Source organism: Diospyros lotus, chromosome 10 (genome assembly GCF_014633365.1).
Source record: "Diospyros lotus cultivar Yz01 chromosome 10, ASM1463336v1, whole genome shotgun sequence".
NCBI lineage: Eukaryota > Viridiplantae > Streptophyta > Magnoliopsida > Ericales > Ebenaceae > Diospyros > Diospyros lotus.
In genome coordinates, this window is record NC_068347.1 from 29,085,542 (window position 1) to 29,107,497 (window position 21,956).

The 21,956-nt window shown below is 35.2% G+C and overlaps 2 protein-coding genes across 5 annotated transcripts in view; both read right to left on the reverse strand.

The window, feature by feature from the left end:
- Nucleotides 1-1,618: 1,618 nt before the first annotated feature.
- On the reverse strand, nucleotides 1,619-4,445 carry LOC127811024 (CST complex subunit TEN1). Of its 2 annotated transcripts, none has more exons than XM_052350702.1 (4): nucleotides 4,298-4,445; nucleotides 3,731-3,874; nucleotides 2,353-2,503; nucleotides 1,619-1,901 (listed from the first exon to the last, which is right to left on the reverse strand). In XM_052350702.1, exons 2-4 carry the CDS (start codon nucleotides 3,832-3,834, stop codon nucleotides 1,782-1,784), a joined length of 375 nt encoding a protein of 124 aa, XP_052206662.1. In that variant the 5' UTR covers nucleotides 3,835-3,874; nucleotides 4,298-4,445; the 3' UTR covers nucleotides 1,619-1,781. The 2 variants fall into 2 exon arrangements, with proteins under 2 accessions (XP_052206662.1, XP_052206664.1); XM_052350704.1 differs by lacking the exon at nucleotides 4,298-4,445 and adding an exon at nucleotides 4,072-4,227.
- A 2,696-nt stretch (nucleotides 4,446-7,141) lies between these two features.
- Nucleotides 7,142-21,956, reverse strand: part of LOC127811414 (phospholipase D zeta 1) — a 67,400-nt gene continuing 52,585 nt past the window's right edge. For all 3 annotated transcript variants that reach the window (XM_052351265.1, XM_052351267.1, XM_052351266.1), the window contains 7 exons: nucleotides 11,178-11,324; nucleotides 10,908-11,105; nucleotides 10,035-10,136; nucleotides 8,619-8,750; nucleotides 8,379-8,444; nucleotides 7,998-8,059; nucleotides 7,142-7,919 (listed from right to left, as the gene is read on the reverse strand). In XM_052351265.1, the coding sequence (XP_052207225.1) occupies nucleotides 7,673-7,919; nucleotides 7,998-8,059; nucleotides 8,379-8,444; nucleotides 8,619-8,750; nucleotides 10,035-10,136; nucleotides 10,908-11,105; nucleotides 11,178-11,324 (954 nt within the window). In that variant the 3' untranslated portion in view covers nucleotides 7,142-7,672. The remainder of the gene's footprint in view (nucleotides 7,920-7,997; nucleotides 8,060-8,378; nucleotides 8,445-8,618; nucleotides 8,751-10,034; nucleotides 10,137-10,907; nucleotides 11,106-11,177; nucleotides 11,325-21,956) is intronic.

Consider the following 21,956-nt stretch of genomic DNA (forward strand, 5'->3'; position numbering starts at 1 on the left):
GCATCATTTATCAATTTTTTGTCCGAAACATTAGGACATAAAGACTCAAACTCCGATAGACTTTCTTACTTAAGGGGTATTTATTAATCAAGATAAGAGAAAGAAAAAGTTAGATGTGAAAAGTATTTCAAATATTTGATATTTTTAACATGTTTATTAAGATTATCTGGCCATTTTTAAAAGACTCCTTACGTGACTTCTTATTTTCCCATTTCAAGATAAATTTATCTAACGTCTCTTCTCAAATAAATTTATTTAATTTTTTCAAGATAAGATTTAATTACCTATATGCCCCTTATAGGATAATTAATGCAATTTAATGTATTTTAAAGATTTAAATTTATTAAAAGAACTTGTTTATTTAAATCTTATAATTAATATTATTTAATATATTTTTAAAATATTATATGTTTTGACATTTTTTAAAATTTAAATGACATTATTCCTTTCATTGATTTTTAAAATATAAATTTCTCTCTCTATATATATTTTATTAACTAATACAATTCCTTTCACCAATTTTTAAATTATTTTATTTAATTTTATATTTTATTATTTATTATGAAAATATGTTTTGGCCATTTTTAATTATCTAGGTGAAATTATTGTAATTCCAACAATAATTATTTCTACTTTTCAATTCTTTTTAAATTATTTTTGAACATGAATTTAAAAAATAAAATATTATTTTTATTTTTTTGACAATTTATATTAACCATAAAATATTATTTTAATCATAAATTTGTTGTTGATGTTAACAAACAATTTTGAATGAATTTGGTAATAGAGATATTTTGATAAAAAAAACTCTTATCTTGATACTTATTATATGTATTAATAAACACATAAAAAAAATATAATTACCAATGAATTCCAAAAAGTGAAGACACCAAGTAAAAGTGGACTCGAAAAGGGTAGCGGGGAAAGCCAGTTGAGCAGGAAGAGCTATCATGCTTTCTATTTCTTAGACAAGCATTGCAACTAGCAGATCAGCCATTACTTTGACATAATAGTAAGTCCTTTGCGAGCTTTGCTGTGCATGGATTATGGTGGTGGGGCCTGCCTGCTGTGAGGTTGAATCAGCATCACTCCAAATTATTTGGGAAATTTCAAATTTTCAGGCAAATGGTCAGCAGCCAAGAAAATTTAAAGCGGCCACATAATTTACAATTCAGTTGGGGAGAGCTTGTGGACACCAAAATAACTTATTGATCAAAAGAAAGAAACCCTATGAATCCCAGAAGATAGGAGTAAACAAGTATAACATAAATGATAATGGTGTTTTGGAAACTGGTTTGGTTCAGTACAGGGGTAAGAACAAAGACCCTTCCAACTCCTCTCATCAGCTCTAATGGACCATGCATTACACAACTAACAGCTGCAGCCTGAATGGGAAATCAAACCCATGTCCAAACCTAGAGATAATTGGTGGAGTTCCACAGATCTAACTTGACATCAGAAATTTCTAAAATAGTAAAATGTGCCACTAGTCATAAACAAAAACATTTGAAAAAGGAAATGCGCAATCAATTGAAGCAATCTATATCTCAGTTGGAATTATTTCCAACCTCATAAACCAAGGTAGGGGACATAGAATGTTAACTGTTGATAGAGAAACTGCAAAAAAAGAGCAGGTATTACCAAATTCTGATTCCATTCTCTTGCCTCAAACAAATACAGTGACTTCCCCATAACATCTTTCTTTGAGTTGGAAGTAAGACTTTTTCCTAAATTTTCAGATCTACCTTTGGTCCCAAATACAAAAGCAAACATGCACAACCCTATGCTGTAAGAGTACTTGTTTGATCAGAAATAAACTCTCTCAAGAGCTTCAGAGACTGGTGGTAGAGGTTGAGATCCATACCATCGACATTCCTTCCAACTCGTGCCTTTAGTATGGCCTGCATCATGCAGAAAGAAAAAAAGTACTATTTTTCAGCACTCAAGCTTGGGAATGCATAAACATATAAAGATATCTCCAACTCATGACAAATGGGGCTGGATACTGCAGTTAGAAGTATCGATAAGGCTTGTAAATATTCAATCTAATGCTCTAAAGTAGGGTTCTTGTTGATGTGCTTTCTGCTCAAACTCAGGATGATTCATGCACAGACAAGTGTATTTGCCTTGGGTCCTTTCTGATAGATCACCTTTCTGGCCTAAAATATGATGCCAGATATAGCAAACTTTTCCATGGCCATGATTGACAAGGGAAGACCACTTTTTGAAGTCGGGCCACAATAATGAAGTGTGTCCGTCTTCCAAGCATGCATTGTATTTACACCTGTTATAAAAGCATGCCTGTGCATCTTCGTGAGGCATGTACATAGTACAAATTGAACATCTTCTTACCTCATTGTCTGGTTGAATGAGAAGTTCCCCAATGAACTGGTAGGTAGACCCATTGCGAAGATTGAGGTTTAAGTGTTGGGTGTCAATCTTGAGAGTAGCATTTCCATCAATAATTACAGCAATTGCAGTCTCCACAGAATACTCTTGCAGCCTAAAGGGCAAATGAGATGGGTAAAGGTTTTCAAGTGGCAATCAAATTGAAATCATGAGGAATCTACCCGCCTAGATCCAAAATCAATATATTATATTCCGCATAGCATTTAAGGAGGCATGATTTTCTTCATCTTCCTTTTCTTTTTCTTTGTAAATAGTACTTAAAATTGCCAAAGCAAAAGGGGGAAATAAATAGAGTTTACAGATTGCATTTAATTAACACTTCTCGGAAAATAATTAACAGTTAAGGTTTCAGCTTCTGCTTCTTCAAAAAATTAGGGTGATGTCTCCAAGCCATTGAATTGTCAGTTATAAATAGGTAGAGGGCAAGGAACCCACGTTCTACCCCAGAGACTTTGCCAAGACCCCAGTGTCCTCCAGAGCCCATACCAAAACCACCTCACTCATTGTTATATTAACATGTGGACCTACAACTGTTTCATAACACAGGGGAACACGCCTTAGCCTTACTTTGTCAGTGATAATTTTTAGCCTTACTTTTGTTTGTTGGTATCCCCAGTTTGATATATTGTTGTTGTTGTTGCTTTCTTTTCTTTTTCTTTTTGGTATAACCCGTGCACCTTTGTTGAAGGCCCAGCAATTTGTCCAGTGTAACTCATATAGCTCAGAAAGGAAGAGCAGGAGTACTTTGCACAACCCTTTAGCATAGAAAAGCTCCAAGAAGTTAACAAAGAATAAGACATAATTTTACATGGGGATCAGAATCCATTATCTTTATCCTACAAACCAAAAGAAAAAAATTAAGGGTTTCTCAGGCTAGATCGCGAATAGAGATACATGGAGACACATATTAATGCTACACATATATACTAACATGGCATGAGAAACATGAAAAATAAGTTTCTATCATATAATGAAAAAAAATAAATATTAATTTCTTCACTTTTCATGCTATAATCAATGGTTACATTCAACCTAGCAAAAGATCACTTTTTGCATCGTAGGTCATTTTCTCTGGACTTGCAAAAATGCTCATGTTTCCCCTTAATCAATCAAGTAACAACAACCACATAGTGTATTTCTTGGCTTTTCGGATCACTGATATAAACAGAACCTTAGGTTAGGAAATTAGGAATGCCAACCTAGCTTTTATCTGTGATTAAAGAAAGCTCCCAGCATTTTTATTTGTGAGAAGATAATCAAACACATTTTAGAATGGAGCAATGCCTTAAGTCAATTGGCAAATAACAACGCGTTTACTCACTTTCCAGTAACTCGAAGTGAGGCCCCTTGCTTGAAGTACGGAGAAGTAGGGTTTAGCTCTTGTAAAGTCACCAAGGCACCTGCGTTTATTGCAGATGATGCCATTCAACCGCCAGTAGGCCACAAATACGGCGATCCAAGAAACCTTCGGCAAAAGAACAAAGGCAACAAAATTAGGGCCCGGAAAAAAAAATAACATCGCACAAAATGCCCACCAAGAGAAAGTGCCAAAAACATAGAAGCGGGAATAATTCACACTGGGTGAAAAAATTGACAAGTTTCTGTACGGGTTTGAAGTTCAAATGTTCAATCTCTAGCAGGCAAATCTATGCTGGGAGATACCCTAGTCTCGATGAGAGTTGCGTTTTCCTTCGCGTAATTCGTATCAAGAATTTATTTCCAATTTTCCAAATGAATTCAATAAAGATTCATCTGCATATACATATACATACTATATATGGGGGGAGGGAGAGAGAGAGAGAGAGAGAGAGAGAGAGAGAGAGAGAGAGAGAGAGAGAGGGAGAGGGAGGGAGAGAGAGAGAGAGAGAGAGAGAGAGAGAGAGATTACGAAGGGAGCTTGAGTGCAGTTCCAGAGAGACCGCTCCGGTACAGTAGGCCTTCTGTTTCTCTCTCTCTCTCTCTTCCCCCTCTGCTGTTTGTACGCTTTCCTTCGCTTAGACTGACAATCAGGCAAATGCCATAAAAGAAAGGGGGGAAATGCTATACGCACGATGTAAGATTCACATATAATTCTTACTAAATTCATCTGTGCATATGAATTTATAATAATTTTATATAAATTATTAACTTATTATTATTATTAATTTTAAATAAAATTATTATATATTTGAGTAATATAAAGTTGTGTGCATTTAAATTGTGACAGTCGTTTGTCAAATTTATTTATAAGTATAATATTTTTTATATAATATGGAGCAAATTTCAATAATTTTACCTTTAATTCCAAATTGGCAATAGCCTTTTCTGTATCATAAATGAGTTTAAATGGCTATTTTATTTCAACTCTTTCTTATTTTAATCTTAAAAACTCAAAATTTTAATTATGAAATTATATATATTTTAATCTTTATATAGGGTGAATTTCACATATTATTCCTAAAGTTTGATAAAAATGTATCGACTACACCTTTGTTGAAAAGGATATCGATTTCTTATAACTATAATTATCTAGTATTAGTTCCTCATTGTCATCTAAAAAATAAAGTTATTTTTTTTAAATATTTAAAATACTCTCGTATTTATATCTCTTTTTCTTTCCTTTGCCCACTTCACTCCTTAATTTTTTTTTCCCATTTATTATCTCACCAATAGAATCGAATTCAATGAGGACTTGAGGTTGTCAATGGACATACTAATGGATGCTCTAATTCTCGAGAAAGATTGATTAACGCCTAACTATCTCCGTGTCTGACATGTGAACTAAGGCCTCAGATGGCCTAGTTGGCTAGATGGTGCTGTTGGCATGCGACAGATTACTGCTCACTGTTCTAAGACTCGGGCTATTGTCTGAGTCCGCTGGATCTTGAACTTCAAGGGTTGAAACTCGCAATCCTAACACATTCTTTTATGTCTTTCTTTCTTTGAGGCCCAACAATGGCTAGTGAATAGGGGATCAACAATGCTAATTAAAATTAGAATAAAGAAAAAGAAGGTAATAGTGATACTTTTACTTTAGTTTTTCTTTCACTATTTTTTTTTATCCCTATTTCTCTGTCATTCTCTTTTCATCTTTGAAGGAATCAAATTTGATTATATGGTTCAATTTCAAGGATCGAGGTGAGTGATTCTTGAAATTAAACCATAGTGTTCTTAAATTCGATTCACTTATGTAGATCGAATGGTTCGTTCATGTAATCAACCTTGGATAAAACAATTTGCATTAAAAATAGATGAAAAAATGAAAATCGACAAAGAGGAGTGAAAAAACCCAAATCATTCTTGAATTCAAAATTGATTAAAACTGATATAGAAGTGTACATCATTTTGATTTATTGACAAAGGAACCCAAATTGAATGATTTAGGTTCATTAATTTCTAACCCAAATTGTTTTGAAATGGAACCCAAATCAAACAATTTGAGTTGATGAACACCATTTTTTTTAATGGATAAGGAGGGAGGAAGAATAACATAGGTAGGGGTAAACAATCTTTTTGTCCTTTTAACAACTATGTATGTGTCACTTTTGAAAATATATGAATGGTTGATACATTTTTATCAAACAAAGGCAGAATGTGAAATTTACCCCTTATATATAATTTTATAAATATATATTGAGTTTATAATTATTTTTTAATTATGTGAAAATAAAAAAAGTAAAAATAAAAATAAAAAATTACACAAGACTCCAGACTTGCAACTCCAGCCATGGTTGGTTGAAATCCAAACCCAATGGACTTTTTACGTTTTAGACAAAGGCCGAAGCATCTTTTGCCTTTTTACGTTTTAGACAAATACACCATTTTAGATAAATACACAAAGTGCCTTTATATTTGTTTCAAATTTACTCTTGCCTTTCATTTTGCAAAATACATCAACCTTGCCATAGAAGGAACCTCGTAGCCACCACCTTCAGTTTTAATATTTTTCCAATACAAGTTTGACTAATCAACAAACATCTTCAAAGTCTTAATTTTACCGACCAAAATTTATTTCTAAAGGTCATGATGATGTTTTGATTTAATAAATTTTAGGTTGACTCTGACTACTTAATTTTAATTCTTCTTTTTCATTTAAGTTAAAAAATCAGCTATAGTTATAAAGAATGCTCTTATTCGTTATAAGTCTTGAGAGAATTACTTGATCTATTGGAGAAGTTAAACTCGACTTTTTATCATTAAATTCAAATTTAAGAAAGGAAGGAAAGTGGTATCTTTTTATTTTGTCATGCATTGGCTTTCATTTTCATAATACAACCCATACAATTAATTAAACTATTGCAAATTGTTTAATTCTATAGTGGTAAAATGAGGATAATTATTTAATTGTCAGTGCAGAAAGTTTTCTTAGAAAAAAGTGTGTTAAGGTCGACAACTTAAATAATGTTTATCTCAAATTTATAAAATAAAGTGAAATTAGAAAATAAATGGCCAGAACAGAGAAATTTTAAATTAAACGAAAACTAATGATGGCCATTTCTCTTTCGTATCAAAAGTTGTAACATTGTGGTACCGAATGACAGTGTTCTCTATCAACATGTCCAATTGATGCCAAGAAAAACAAAATAATGTAATTGTTGCCCTTTTCCTATGATGCATGCCACAACAAAGTGAAGACAGACTAAAAGTAGTTCATGACAATGTAGTCTATGTAGACCACAACAAAGAGGCATAAATTCCATTAAATAAACAGTACAATGCTCAATTATCACCACTACCCAGTTATGAAAATGACTTGAGTAAGATACCCAATGAAGGTTACCTTCCAAGAATTACTATATCAATGACAGGATTCATGAAGTTTATACAACAATTAATCAGTCAAATTACGTGAGCAAGTATACCAACAAATAAATTAAGTGCAAAGAGGGGCAGTAGTTTTGCTGATAAATATCCAAAACTGCTGCCGAAAATGGGGCTTGGCTCTCTCTCTCTCTCTCTCTCTCTCTCAATGTAAGGGGTCTCAAGTCCATTTTCTTGTTTTTATGTAAATGACAAAAGAATACAGCACTTGAAGCCCATCTTCAAGCTCATTGGCTGGCAGCCGGGCTAACCTAAATTGTTTTTGTTTTTCGGTATCTTTTCAGTTTTGAGAATATTTGCTATGAATTCTATATAAAACAATGATGACAGATCGAGGATATTTACCATTTCTTCAAGGCTTATAGACTTCTTTCACTCTCTTGTCGATTCTGCAAATTTGGACAGTGTAACAAGCATCGGCCTTCATTCATCTTGAGACCTTCTGTGTCTGTATGGTTCATACCTAATGAAAAACTTGAGAAGCATAATACTCGCTTTCGTTGAACACGGGTCTTAAATCTTCTTTGCACATGAAATCCAAAGGAAAAGAAACTAGATGCCCCTTTATAGTCTGTAATCTCTCCATGGGGTCAGTACCCTTCAAGTTACCATCCTGGTAAGATTCTAGCTTTTCCGGGGCTGTTCCCAAGTCAATGGTAGTGTGGCCTAGTTTTTCCTTCCAGTAGACCATGCATTGTCTCAGCGCAATTCTGCATATATCATAGGATGACTGTCAGAAATGGGTGAAAAAAGGGGCATACGTGGGGATGTTGGCAACAGCATGATACCTGGAATGTATTAGATCGTTTGGAATGCAAGAAAAAACGTCTTGGTAGATCATGGTATTTGTCTGTCATTAGACCACGCAAAGTTAGTTGCAGAATATCTGAAGATAACAGCGATGATCTTCTTTACAAAGCCCATGGTTTTCATTTTCTGTTTTCTCTCAAAGAAACTCATGCTATAAAACCACATATTTTCCTTGTTGTACAGTGAAATACCTTCAAACTCCCATAAAGAGAATAAGAAAGAAAAAAAAGGACATTTCTTTTCTTCATATAAATATCAAGAAACCTGAATTCCTCAAAATCTAGCTAAGCCAAGAAAAATAACGTGAATGGTAATTTATGCAAATTTATAAACTATTGACAATGGTTTATCATCCTTACCTTTGCAGTTGTCACCCATATATTTTTGTAAGTTGAATCAACCACTGGGTCACTTATTTGACTAATCTGAAAAAAACCAAAATATACTTTCAGTTGGGTAACTTATCCCAAGGATTCATTAGTTCTCTGTTTTCAGTCAATTTCTTTCAGATATAGGTATTGTTCAATAACATCTTTGATGTCTAGCCACTAAAATGAGAGAAAAAAAGCAGCTGTTTAGGAATTGCAACATGTACAAACCTCTCCAGCATTTAGACCAAGGTGTTCAGACCACAGGGAACGACGAAGAGACACAGCAAATTTTCCAGCCCTCCATGGCTTCCCTCCCATAGAAGAATCAACAAATTCTTTGTCTTCAATAAGTACTCCAATCTGAATCCACAATTTTTGTTAACATCTCAGAGAGACTTTCTAAAGCGTGAGCATGTTATAATCTATGTGTAGCTTGTCGAGAAAAACTCAGAATTGTAGGTAATATGATAAATTGAGGAAAACTTTCAGAAAGCCAGCAAATAAAACAAAATTTTCAGGATTAAAAAGAAAATTGAGAAAAACATCTAAAATATCTGAACTGCCTGGAAGTCGGCGTAACTGAGAATGTGTGATTGAAAGGTCCTAATCTGAATGTTATTCTCTCTTATAATGGCAAGCAGTATGTATATATATGTATTTCAGATATAAAGGCTACACCTAAGTATCTAATCTAACATTCTGTAGACCGGATTCTGATCGACTCCCAAATCATTTGCTAAAGAGAACCAATAGCTCAATTCACAGTTTCTTTAAATAGAAATAACAGAAAAGATTTGAAACTACTTGACAAAGACAATCCTTGGATGCAAAATTTTGGACTTCCAGCCACTACACTAGAACTAAGCGCAATTCCCTGAGAATTACAAATTCAAAAACAGGAATTCTTTATCCTGCCTTCAATGAAATTGGGATTATTAAATTTTTAATGTTTGATGATAGGATTTAGGTTTTATTTGAATTTTGGAATTTAGACACAGATTTAAGATTTTTAACTTTTATTTGGATAATTATCTTTTAGTCATTGATAGGATTTTAGTATTGTGATTAATCTTATTTTATTTAGATTTTGTCTTTTATTTATTTTATTGATATAAATGTAGTTAGGTTAATTATATTTTAGTTAGGATGGGATTCCAGCCTATATAAATAAGTATACGATGTATTTTTTATCTTTTATTTATTTTGTCAAGATAATTATAGTTAGGTTACTTATACTTTAGTTAGGATAGGCTTCTAGCCTATATAAATAGGCATATGATGTATTCAAAAATTAATGCCTTTGATAATTTCGGTAAATCTGATATCTTCTTCTTAATTTATTCTCCTTCTCTTCAATTTTCTGCAAATTTTCTACTGTTACCGCATCAGAAAGATCTTCATCAAACCTCAAACTTGCTGGACGAAATTCCAGACTTATACATGTGCATATATATATATGTATGTATAAACCATAATTTCTCATTCCAAGAACTCCTAATCATACCTCAAGAGAACAAAACCCTTACAGGTCTTAAAAATCAAATTCATGATGCAAATGCACAAACATTTCTGTAAACTATGCATAGTGACAGATTTATCTTAATATCTAGATTATTACAATTGAGGATCCAAAGTTAAAGGTACCTCAGAATCTCTTGATCCAAGCAAACTTCTGTCATTTATATTTGCTGATCCTATCAAGCATGTGCGGTCATCGATTATCATGATTTTGCTATGCACATACACCTGCAGGAAAACAGCAATTCAAAATGGGATTACATTTGAGTGATATAAAATAATGCTTTTTAATGTTATACTAGTGTCTCAGAGCTCAATACGGCAGTCCAAGAGTCAGAGACACTTCCAGAAGATGCCACCTCCATGTTGTGTCCATATTGGACACCTACAAGGACATAAACTCTTTAACACTTTATGAGATGTAATGGTGCATTGCAATGCATTTTAACTCATGAATTGATGCAACAATCTTTTGTACGGTAATCGATATGTTGACTTTTCAGCTATAGGACACATGATTTAAATTAACAGCGTAATCTTGCATTTTCTTTATTATCTTTGAATAAAATACACTGACATTTCAAGAATATACAAAAACTATATTTTTGCCATGCAGGATACAACCAGAATCAAAATTATGAAAACTTCTTCCATTTTTTTAATCTTCTGGCAGAGTAAACATTTCTTCTAATTTAGTTAATATTAATTGTGTTTACAACTAGTATTTGATATTACACACAGGATAAGCGTTTTAGACATTATTTAATAGAAAATTCTAGTTTAACATATTTATTGAGCCATTATCCAAACAACTATGTTGTATATGTCCGATATCCTCCCCAAAGTGTCAAGTGTCCAATACGGGTACTTCACCAATTTTGTAGAGTCCAATTAACACAGCAAGAAAGAATGGTAAAGGATGATTTACAGCTTTTCTTATTGATGAAGGATAAAGGAGGATCTGTCACTGATAGAGTAAGTGCATAATTGCAGACATACCTGACTGGAAGCCACAGGACCCCCATCATAAAGTCTGCCATAAGCTCTAAGGCCATAGAAAGTTATGTAGTCATGCATCTTGGGACCAATAAGATTATAAAGATTATGCAGTATAGAATTATTTCCTCTGCATATGGTTCGATATTGCCAATGCATAATACTCCTGACAGACGCTGCACTACCATCATCCACACCCCCCTGTTTAATTTAACATTACAATAAGAACTTTTCAAATTTTGAAATTGAGGGCAGACAAGCAAGTTTTATCACCTGGAAGCCAGGTAGAAGTGGTATGACAATAATAACCCTGAAACATTTCTTCTCATCATATGCTTTCAAAATACGCTTATACAACGCTTCTAATACACGGTTATGTATAGTGTCATCTCCTGAAAGACCTGAGATAAAGAACTGGTTCTGGAGATGTGGATCCATGCAAAAAGAGGAATTGTCAGAAACAAGAAAAGGTTAATTGAAACTTCTAGAAGCCTCCATGAATGGAAATAAAACAACGATGTGCCAATAAGAATAACCAAATACTGCAACAATCAGACTACAAAAAGGAAAATTCATACATATTTTGAAAAGGAAATTCAAAATCCTTCATAGCTTGATTGTAGCTTCTGGCAATTGTAATCATCTTCTTAATAAACCATCCTCTGGCAATATGGTGTCACATTTAGGTCTATGAGCAATCTGTTTCAGAGAGAATCCTCTTCTATGCCAAATTGATCAATATCCTATTACACCAGGCCGACTTGCCTCCCGCTTGGCCCACCCATTTCGTGGGCTGAGCCAAATTTGGCCCGCGAAGGAGGCGGGCTGGGCTGGGTCGGGTCGGGGGCCATTAATTTTTAATTTTTTAACATGTTTTTTTAAATATTTTTTCTCAAATGCAACAAATGTTTTTTAAAATATGTTTATAAATAATTACAAGCGATTGTCGAATTTTTTTGTGCTTACAATTTTATGTGTTGAATTTTTATAAGCGATCGTCGAATTTAGACTGAATTCAATTATCTTCTTAATTTTATGTACTTACAAAGTTAAAATGGATCTGAGTTATGATTTATAATTTATTTTATTTTTTTCATTTTATGTGTAATTTTTAATTTTTTTATATATGATTTTCGTAAATGGGGCAAACGGGCAAGGCCGGGCTGTGGGCCCAGTTGTCCAGGTCAGGCCAGTGTGGAGGGCCGTGCCTTTTTGGTGGGCCACGGCCACAAAGCACTGGCCCGGCACAACCCTTCTTGTTTGGGGCGGGCCAGCCCGACCCTTTTGCTATAGTATCGGGCTAGGCTGGGAGGCAGGCCCACTCGACCCATTTGCCAACTCTATATTACACCATTCAATCTAAAGCTTCAAAAAACCATTATATCCTTTCTCTTTGATTTCCCTTTAGATTTAGATGGTTCGGAAGGAAATATGAAGCAAGCGAATTACATCATGAGTAATCATACTCACAACTAATCTAAGAATATCATCCCACACACAATAAGGAGTGACTTTAGTCAGCTTGCCTCAAGGCTAAGGATGCACACCCAAAAAGGATGGTATAGGAGTGAACAAATATTCTTGAACTAGATAAAGCCAAATAGAGGAGCATTGAAGCTCAATGGAAACTGTAAACAGAGATTTTATTGAGTTGAGTTGTGTAGGGACACAGGGTTTGGGGTGAATAACTCACACAAATTTCATTACTCTCTAAGATATATATACATGACTCCTTTCCTACTCTAGGATGCTGTAAGATATCTAGGATGCTGTAAAAATGGAAATAATTCCTAAACTATAAGAGAATACAATAGGTAAGATAATAATAGAAGATATCTTCCTAAAATACTATGATATTAATCCCACTAATTCGGGACTCTTCCAACAATTCTCCATCATTCCCCCCTCAGGCTGGTGAATAGATGTCCCTCATTTCCAGCTTGCCAATTAATGATTTGAATCCCGGTCTTGGCATGACCTTGGTGAATACATCTACCTCTTGACTAGCTGTAGGAAGATAAATAAGCTTTATTCCTCCATCTTCGATTTCCCTTTTTATGAAACTCCTATCAATTCTTACATGCTTCATCTTATCATACTAGATTGGGTTATTGACAATGCCAATAGTTGACTTGCTATTACTATATAGCATTGTTGGAAGGGTTAAAGGCACCTGTAAATCTTCCATCAGCCTCTCCAACCAAATTAACTTGCAAATTCCTTTGGTAATAGCCTTGAATTTTGCCTTTGCACTACTGCGTGCCACTACTAGTTGCTTCTTACTCCTCCAAGTGACTAGAATTCCCCACAATTTAGTACAGAAACCAAAAGTTGATCTACTATCCATAATAAAACGTACCCAGTCTGTGTCAGTAAAACCTTCAGCTCCTTTGGCTTCGTTTTTCTGAAACATTAACCCCTTTCCTGGTGTCCCCTTCAAGTATCTCAAGATGTGATATACTGCATCTAGATGCTGTTGAGTGGGTGAGTGCATAAATTGGCTCACGATGCTCCCAACAAAAACAATATTTGGGAAAGTGAGTTAAAAGTAGATAAGTCTCCCAACCGGCCCTTGGTATCTTTATCAACTAGGGGATCATTTTCGGTTGCCCTCTATTTCCAGTTTCTTTCAAGTGGTGTACCCGTTTGGACTGCTCCTTAGCATTCTAGTTTCCTTTAGGAGGTCTAGAGTATATTTCCTTTGGGAAATTAGAAAGCCTTGTTTGCTTCTAGACACTTCCATTCCTAGAAAATACCCCATGGTGCCTAGGTCTTTGACCTCAAATTCAGCTCTCAACTATTGTTTAAATTAAGCAATTTCTTGAATGTCATCATCAGTGATTATAATACATCCACATACACAACCAATATGGATTGTTTTCCACTAGTTACATGTTTGGTAAACAAGATGTGATCAGGTTCTCCTTGTTTGTACCCAAACCTAGTAAGAGTACAGCTAAACCTCGTAAACCAAGTTCTAAGTGACTGTTTTAACTCATAGAGTGAATGTTTCAGCTTACAAACTTTTCCAACCTTTTCTCCTACCTCAAAACTTGGTGTGTAAATTTCCTCTTCCAACTCATCGTTGAGAAAAGCATTCTTGATGTTTAGTTGAAACAGTTCCCAATCCAAGTTAATAGAAAGTGAAAGTAACACCCTTATGGAATTTATCTTTGCCACGAGAGCAAATATTTCTTCATAATCTATTCCATAAGTTCGTGTAAATCTTTAAGCTACCAACCTCGCCTTGTATTTTTCAATAGTCCCATCTAACTTGTATTTGACTGTAAATACCCACTTGCACCCCACTACTTTCTTGTCTTTGGGTAACTCTACAACGTCCCATGTATTGTTTCTAATCAATGCCTTCATTTCTTTCATAACAGCTTCTTTCCACTTTGGATCCTTTAAGGCATCTTGAATATCTTTTGGAACTTCCATGTTATCAATTGTTGTGTTAAAAGGCCCTCAACTATGGAGACAGTCTAGAATATGTTAAGTAATTAGAAATAGGATACTTATCACAAGACCTTACCCCTTTTCGAAGAGCAGTTGGATCATTGAAGCCATCAACCTCATTTGGTTCCTCTCTTAGTGGATAGGCCTTCGGTTCTAATAATTGGCTGAGTTATATTATTAAAGGTGCGCCTAGGCACACCTTTGGTGCTTGGAATGCTCCCAGGTAGGCACAAACCAGCCTAGTGTGCCTAGGCCCACTAGGCCCTTAGGCACACTTGGCTTTTTTTAACTGTTTTTAGGATTTATATTTATTATTTCTTATTTTTTCATTTTTTCACCGTTTAGGCCTGTTTACATTCATTGCTATAACTTTTTAAAAATTAACTATATCTAATAGAATCCTAATGGGAAAAGGAAACTTTTGAAATTCCAATTCCAATTCCAATTATTACTAAATACTATATAAACAATTAATCAAAAGAAAAAAAATGACATAAGAGATGACAACAATAAAAAAGAAAGAAAGAAAGAAAGAAAACTAAAGAAACTTTCCTTACTAAAGAAACTTTCATGACAAAAGGAGAAACCGATTGGAGCAACATCCCAATGATTTAGTATTTGTTAAGCATGATAGAGTTTTGAGATGTCACTTCAGTTTACATAAATCAATCGATCCCATTTCCTTAGATGAAATTGATGAAAGTAACAAGTGGGTGCTTGGGGCAATTGGCAAACTTGGTGACTCAGATGATGAACTTGTACACGAGGATGGTGATTTGACATGAATTGATGTTTCTAGAGCTTCTGGCATTGAAGAACCTTACCATGCAACTAGATAAAAGAAACAACAATTACTTCAATTCCAAATTTGACAATGAGTAAAAGAGCTACTACTTCAAATGCTCCAATTGAACTTGATGAAGATAGAGAGGGAGTTGATGTGGAGGAAGAGGATATTGGAGATAATGCTTCTAACGATGAAAATATGGAAATGTTTGATCTTGATGATGAAGATGATTTTTAGATTATTTAAAATGCATAATTAGTTAATCTTGATTAGGATTTAAGACCCATAAATTGTTTAAGATTTAATTTAAGTTGACTTAAAAACTTTTAAATTGCATCTTTTGGCATTTTTTATTGTTCTTTTCATTATATATATATATATATATATGTGTGTGTGTGTGTGTGCCAACAATAGATTTTAAAATTTTTTACGAAGTTTTTAACTTTTGTGATGCTTATATTTGGGTTGCTAAAATATGAGGGATGTGCTTTGCTAAAACTACTACTTCAAGTGCTCCAATTGAGCTTGATGAAGATGGAAAGGGAGATGACGTGAAAGAAGAGGATATTGCAGATGATACTTCTAATGATGAAAATATAAAAAAGTTTGATCTTGATGATGAGGGTGATTTTTAGATTATTTAAAATGCATAATTAGTTAATCTTAGTTAGGATTAAAACCTCTAAATTGTTTAAGATTTAATTTAAGTTGACTTAAAAACTTTTAAATTGCATATTTTGACATTTTTTATTGTTCTTTTCATTATATATATATATATATATGCCAACAATATATTTTAAAATTTTTTACAAAGTTTTTAACTTTTGTGATGCTTATATGTGAGTTGTTGAAATATGATGGAATATACTTTGCGAAAATTTACAGGTATGTAACTTGCTTTAATATTTTTTTTAGTTAGTATATGTTGAATTTTTTAATTTTTCTTTATAACATGCTCGTAAATATGTTATTAGGAGTCATGACCTATTTTATACCTTATTTTTCAACTAGGACATATTTTCCTTCTATTTTTAGTCAACATGCACCTAATATCCACTAGGCGCACACCATCCCTTGCGTCTTGTGCCTCAGGCTCCAACACCCTTTGTACCTTGGGCCTTTAATAACACTGGGCTGAGTAGAGGAGCAGGAGTTTTTCGTCTCCTGGAATAAACTAGAATAGGTTTTTTAGAGTTTGATTCTTCCCCTTGACTAGTCACCACTGGTTCAGTTAGTTAGGGTGGTTGTTGAGGTGGTTCAAAGTCAATAGGATTTGTTGGATCTGTAATTGGAAGGGATGAAAGAGATACAGGAAGAGAAACAATAGGGGATCCTAATGACACTTCTCCTTTGATATCTCCCCCTGAAGAGAGTCACCAGGGCAAAATGATTGGTCTTCAACAAAGGTCACATCACAAAAGACAATTTTTTTGGGAAAGCGGGCAATAGTACTTGTATCCTTTTTGCGTGGGGGAATAGCCAACAAAGGTACATTTGAGAGCTTTTGGCTCAAGTTTGTGTTGAGTAGGATTGGTATTGTGAACATACACAATACAACCAAACACCTTGGTAGAGAAAGAGGTTAAGAGTTGAACATGAGGATATTTGGCTAAAAGGGTGCTTAAAGGGGTTGAGTAGTTAAGGACTTTGGATGGTAAACAGTATATTAGGTAGGAAACGATCAAAACTTCTCCCCAATATTTGTTAGGAACATAACTAGTGAACATTAAGGAGCGAGCAACTTTCAGTAAGTGGCGATTTTTTCTCTCAGCCACCCTATTCTGTTGAGGTGTGCAGGGACAAGTACTTTGGTGGAAAATGCTATGATTGGTGACATATTGGTAAACGCATGGGAAAAATATTCATGGCCATTATCTATTCTAAGAATATGAATAGGGGACTGAAAAACATTGAGAATGAGTTTATGAAAGCTTTGGAAGATAACACTAACCTCAGATTTCTCTTTCACGAGGTATACCCAACATACCCTAGTATGGTTATTGATGAAAGTGACAAACTATCTTGCACTAGATAAGTCTGGGGTTTGTGCAGGTCCCCAAATGTTACTATAAATTAGGTAAAATGGTTGGGAAGGAGTATAGGGATGGATTGAATGACTATTGTGGGTTTGTTTGGCAGGAATACAAGAAGGCTCACACTGAAATGACATTCTCTATATTTGCTAAAAGATAAAGATGCAACAACCAATCCTAAAGGATTGAAGAGATGATTCGTGGATGAGATGAAAGGAATAAGAGGAGGATAACTCTCCCGAGTTATCCTCAAGCTGATCTGATATATGTGTATTTGTAAATTAGTTAAGAGTTATTTTATCTTGTTATCTTGTACTAGAATTTAGGAGTTTTATCTAGTAGCTAAAGTTTAGGAGATAAGTTTGTATCAAGCTAGGAGTCTTGTATATTTAATCCTAGTTGCTAATGGAGAAGAGTATGATAGTTTTCATTGTTCTATCGGATTTTTTCATGGTATCAGAGCTCGGTTTCGAGCTTCTGTAGCTACCAGATATTTAGAGTTCTAATTGTAAGAGAACTCTTCAACTTACGCCATGGCTGATGATCAAACAGCCAGTATAGGGACGTCTATTCCTCTCCCTACAAAGAGCAATCCAATCTCTGCAACCTCGTCACATTCTTCCTTAGCCTACGATGGACCTTCCCTCCAGATTACTTTACACAAGATGAATGGAACCAACTTCCGAGAGTGGTCCCAATCAGTTATGCTTGTGATTAAAGGAAAAGGGAAGGTAGGCTATCTAATCGGAGAAATTGTAAAGCCGAGCCAAGATTCAACAGCATATGCAGTATGGGAAGCTGAGAATGCCATTGTCATGGCATGGCTAGTCAACTCAATGGAGCCAAAGGTAGGAAGAACTTACCTCTTCTACAAAACAGCAAGCGAAATCTGGAATGCAGTTCAAGAGATCTATTCAGATCTCGAAAATACCGCCCAAAGCTTCCAAATTCGATCCACCATTTGATCAACAAAGCAAGGTAATAACATGGTAACTGAGTACTACAATACCTTGACTGAATTATGGCAAGAGGTTGATCTCTTTCATGAGATCACATGGGAATGCACAGTTGATGGAAGGAAGTATAACAAGATGGTGGAGAAAGAAAGGATATTTGACTTCTTACAAGGTCTAAATTCAGATTTGGATGAGGTTAGAGGACGATTGCTTGGAACTAAGCCTTTTCCCTCTATGAGAGAAGTATTTGCCGAAGTAAGAAGGGAGGAGAGTAGAAAGAAAGTGATGCTACCTAGTGGTTCAACAAATGAATGCATGTTACAGAGTTCTGCCTTAAACATATCCCGTGGCCGGTCATCTATTATAGGTAAGGGAGAGATGCAGCGAGATAGGCAATGGTGTGACCATTGTAACAAGCCTTATCATACTAGGGACACCTGTTGGAAGCTGCATGGGAAACCAGCCAATTGGAAACCAAGGAACCAGCAAAAAGGTGTGTAGTCCGCCTATATGGTAGAGTCTAAAAAAGGAAATTTAGCACCGATGCCAATCTCTTTAACCTCAGATCAACTAGAAGCTCTCCAACAGTTGTTGAATCAGCAGTTGCTAAATCAACCCAAGGTGTAGAAAACAATCGAAAGTATGGACAACAACAACAATTAGGTGGTATCCTTAGCTAAACAAGGTAAGATCAGTCATTCTTTGTTCTCTAAAAGGCTGACCACAGGTGTTTGGATTATAGATACCGGTGCATCAGATCACATGACAGGTGATCTTGAAATTCTATCCAATTTTAAACATTGTGATCAGAATATTACTGTATTTATGGCTGATGGAACTAATACTTTAGTCCAAGGAAGGGGCACAACTTATGTAGCAGGGCTAAAATTAGAGTCAGTTCTTTATGTGCCAAATTTGAAATGTAAATTGTTGTCAGTAAGCAAAATTACTCAAGATAAGGATTGTTCAGTGATATTCTCTTCTTCCCATTGTGTTTTTCAGGACAAATCTTCAGGGAGTACGATTGGCAAAGCTAAAGAGAAGGGAGATCTCTATCAAATCGTCAATCTTGATTACCAAAAGGAGTGTAGGTCATTTGTTCAATCCTCTTTAGCTGCAGTTTCAGATTCTGATTTAATGTTATGGCATCAAAGATTAGGACACCCTAGTATCTTAAAGTCTTGTATCCTTCAATTTCTATCAATAAAATTCAGGATTTCCATTGTGAACATTGCATTCTTGCAAAACAAACTAAGAGCTCTCATCCAAAACACTCTTACAAACCATCCCAGCCATTTCATTTAGTCCACAGTGACATTTGGGGATCAGCCAGACTTTCAAATCTAACAAACACTCGGTGGTTCATCACCTTCATTGATGATCACACACGAGTTTGATGGGTCTTCCTCATGAAAGATAAATCTGAAACCTATATGGTTTTCAAACGGTTTCATCTCATGGTTAAGAATATTTTCCAAGCTTCCATTCATATTTTAAGAAGTGACAATGGTCGAGAATACTTCTCAAATGACTTTAACCATTATCTAAATGAGCATGGTATTGTTCACCAAAACTCTTGCCCATACAACCCTAAAAAAAAGGGGATAGCCGAGAGAAAGAACCGGCATTTACTTGAGACAACTAGGGCTCTTATGTTCACTCAATCAATCCCCCATTCTTATTGGGGAGAGGCTGTTCTTACAGCATCCTACCTCATTAATCGGCTTCCTTCAAAGACCCTAAACTATAAAAACCCCTTAAATGTCTTCCTTGAAGCTTTCCCTCATTATTCCAGGGCCTTAAACAGTCTTGCTCCTATGGTCTTCGGGTGTACCTCCTTCGTACATTAGAACCAGTTAAATCCATCCAAGCTTGACCCAAAAGCTCTTAAATGTGTGTTTGTTGGATACTCTCCTACCCAACAAGGCTATAAATGTTATAACCCAACAACCCGCAAGTTCATTATTTCTTGTGATGTTGCATTTCTCAAGAACCAACCATTCTTCCACAATACTAATCAAAATGAAAATTCAGTCCACAATTGGAGTACAGTCATCTTTGTGCCTCTCGATCCCCTTACTAATCCTCCTCCTACTGAAACTCATCAAGGGGAGGAGAAAGAGGAGACTGAAATCCAGTAGGGTGATCAAGACCTGACTAAACCTCTAAAGGTTTATTCCAGAAGACCAAAAGTTGCTAATCTTCAGCCAACCAATCTGTCCAATCCGGAGGTAAGTCCAAACAAGACAATTGATACTGATATACAACAACAACTTGATGATGACCTAAGTGTCCCAATTGCATTGAGGAAAGGTAAAAGGATGTGCACCAAGCATCCTATTAATTATTTCATTGGGTACTCAAAACTGTCTCCCTCCTTCAAGGCATTTACTATCAGTTTACACAGTGTAGCTATCCCTAGAAATGTTTATCAAGCATTGCGGGATGAAAACTGGAATATGGAAATTATGGAAGAAATGGCAGCCTTGGAGAAAAATGGTACATGGGAAATTATGGATCTTCCGGAGGGAAAGAAGGTAGTTGGTAGCAAGTGAGTATTCACTCTAAAATATAAATCAGATGGAAGTCTGGAAAGGTATAAAGCAAGGCTTGTAGCCCAGGCATTTACTCAAACTCAAGGTTTGGATTATGAAGAAACATTCGCTCCCGTGGCCAAACTCAATTCAATTCGGATTCTACTGTCCTTAGCATCAAACTTGGATTGGAAACTGCACCAATTGGACATCAAGAACGCCTTCCTAAATGGAGATTTAGAGGAGGAGATTTATATGAGGATACCACTGGGGTTTGAGAAAGACAAAACAAGAGATAAGGTATGCAAATTAAAAAAATCTCTATACGGCTTAAGGCAATCATCTAGAGCATGGTTTAAAAGATTTAGTAATTCTCTATACAAGCTGGGATATAAGCAAGGACAAGCGGATCACACACTCTTTACAAAAATCAAGGAGAATGGTAGAAGAACAATTCTAATAGTCTATGTGGATGATATCATTATCACGGGAGATGATAACCAAGAAATTGAGAAACTAAAAGAACAGCTAAGGCAGGCCTTTGAAGTAAAAGAGCTGGGAGAACTACGATATTTTCTTGGTTTGGAAGTTGCAAGAAGTAAGAACGGCATTTTTGTATCCCAAAGAAAGTACACTCTTGACTTGCTAAAAGAGACGGGAAAATTGGGGTGTAAACTAGCAAGTACACCTCTAGAACCCAACTGGAAGAACAGAGAAGGAAAAGAAGAACATCTAGTGGACAAAGGCATGTACCAACGACTGGTAGGCAAACTAATTTATTTGTCTCACACAAGATCGGATATTACCTATGCTGTGACTATTGTTAGTCAATTCATGCATTCACCGACTGGAAGACACTTGGAAGCAGCTCATCACATCCTTAAATATCTTAAAGGAACCCCAGGTAAGGGTAAGGGTCAATTCATGCATTCACCGACTGGAAGACACTTGGAAGTAGCTCATCACATCCTTAAATATCTTAAAGGAACCCCAGGTAAGGGTCTACTATTTACAAAAAGCCGAGATAGAGGGATAATAGGCTATGCAGATTCTGATTGGGCAGGTGCTGTGGAAGATAACAAATCCACATTAGGCTATTTTGCAAGATTATGGGGTAACTTGGTGACTTGGCGGAGCAAGAAACAACAAGTGGTAGTTTGCAGCAGTACTGAAGCAGAGTATCGCTCAATTGCTCAAGCAATTAGTGAAATGATATGGGTGGAAAGACTGTTGAATGACTTGTCTATGCCAATATTATCTCCTAAAATTCTTTATAGTGATAG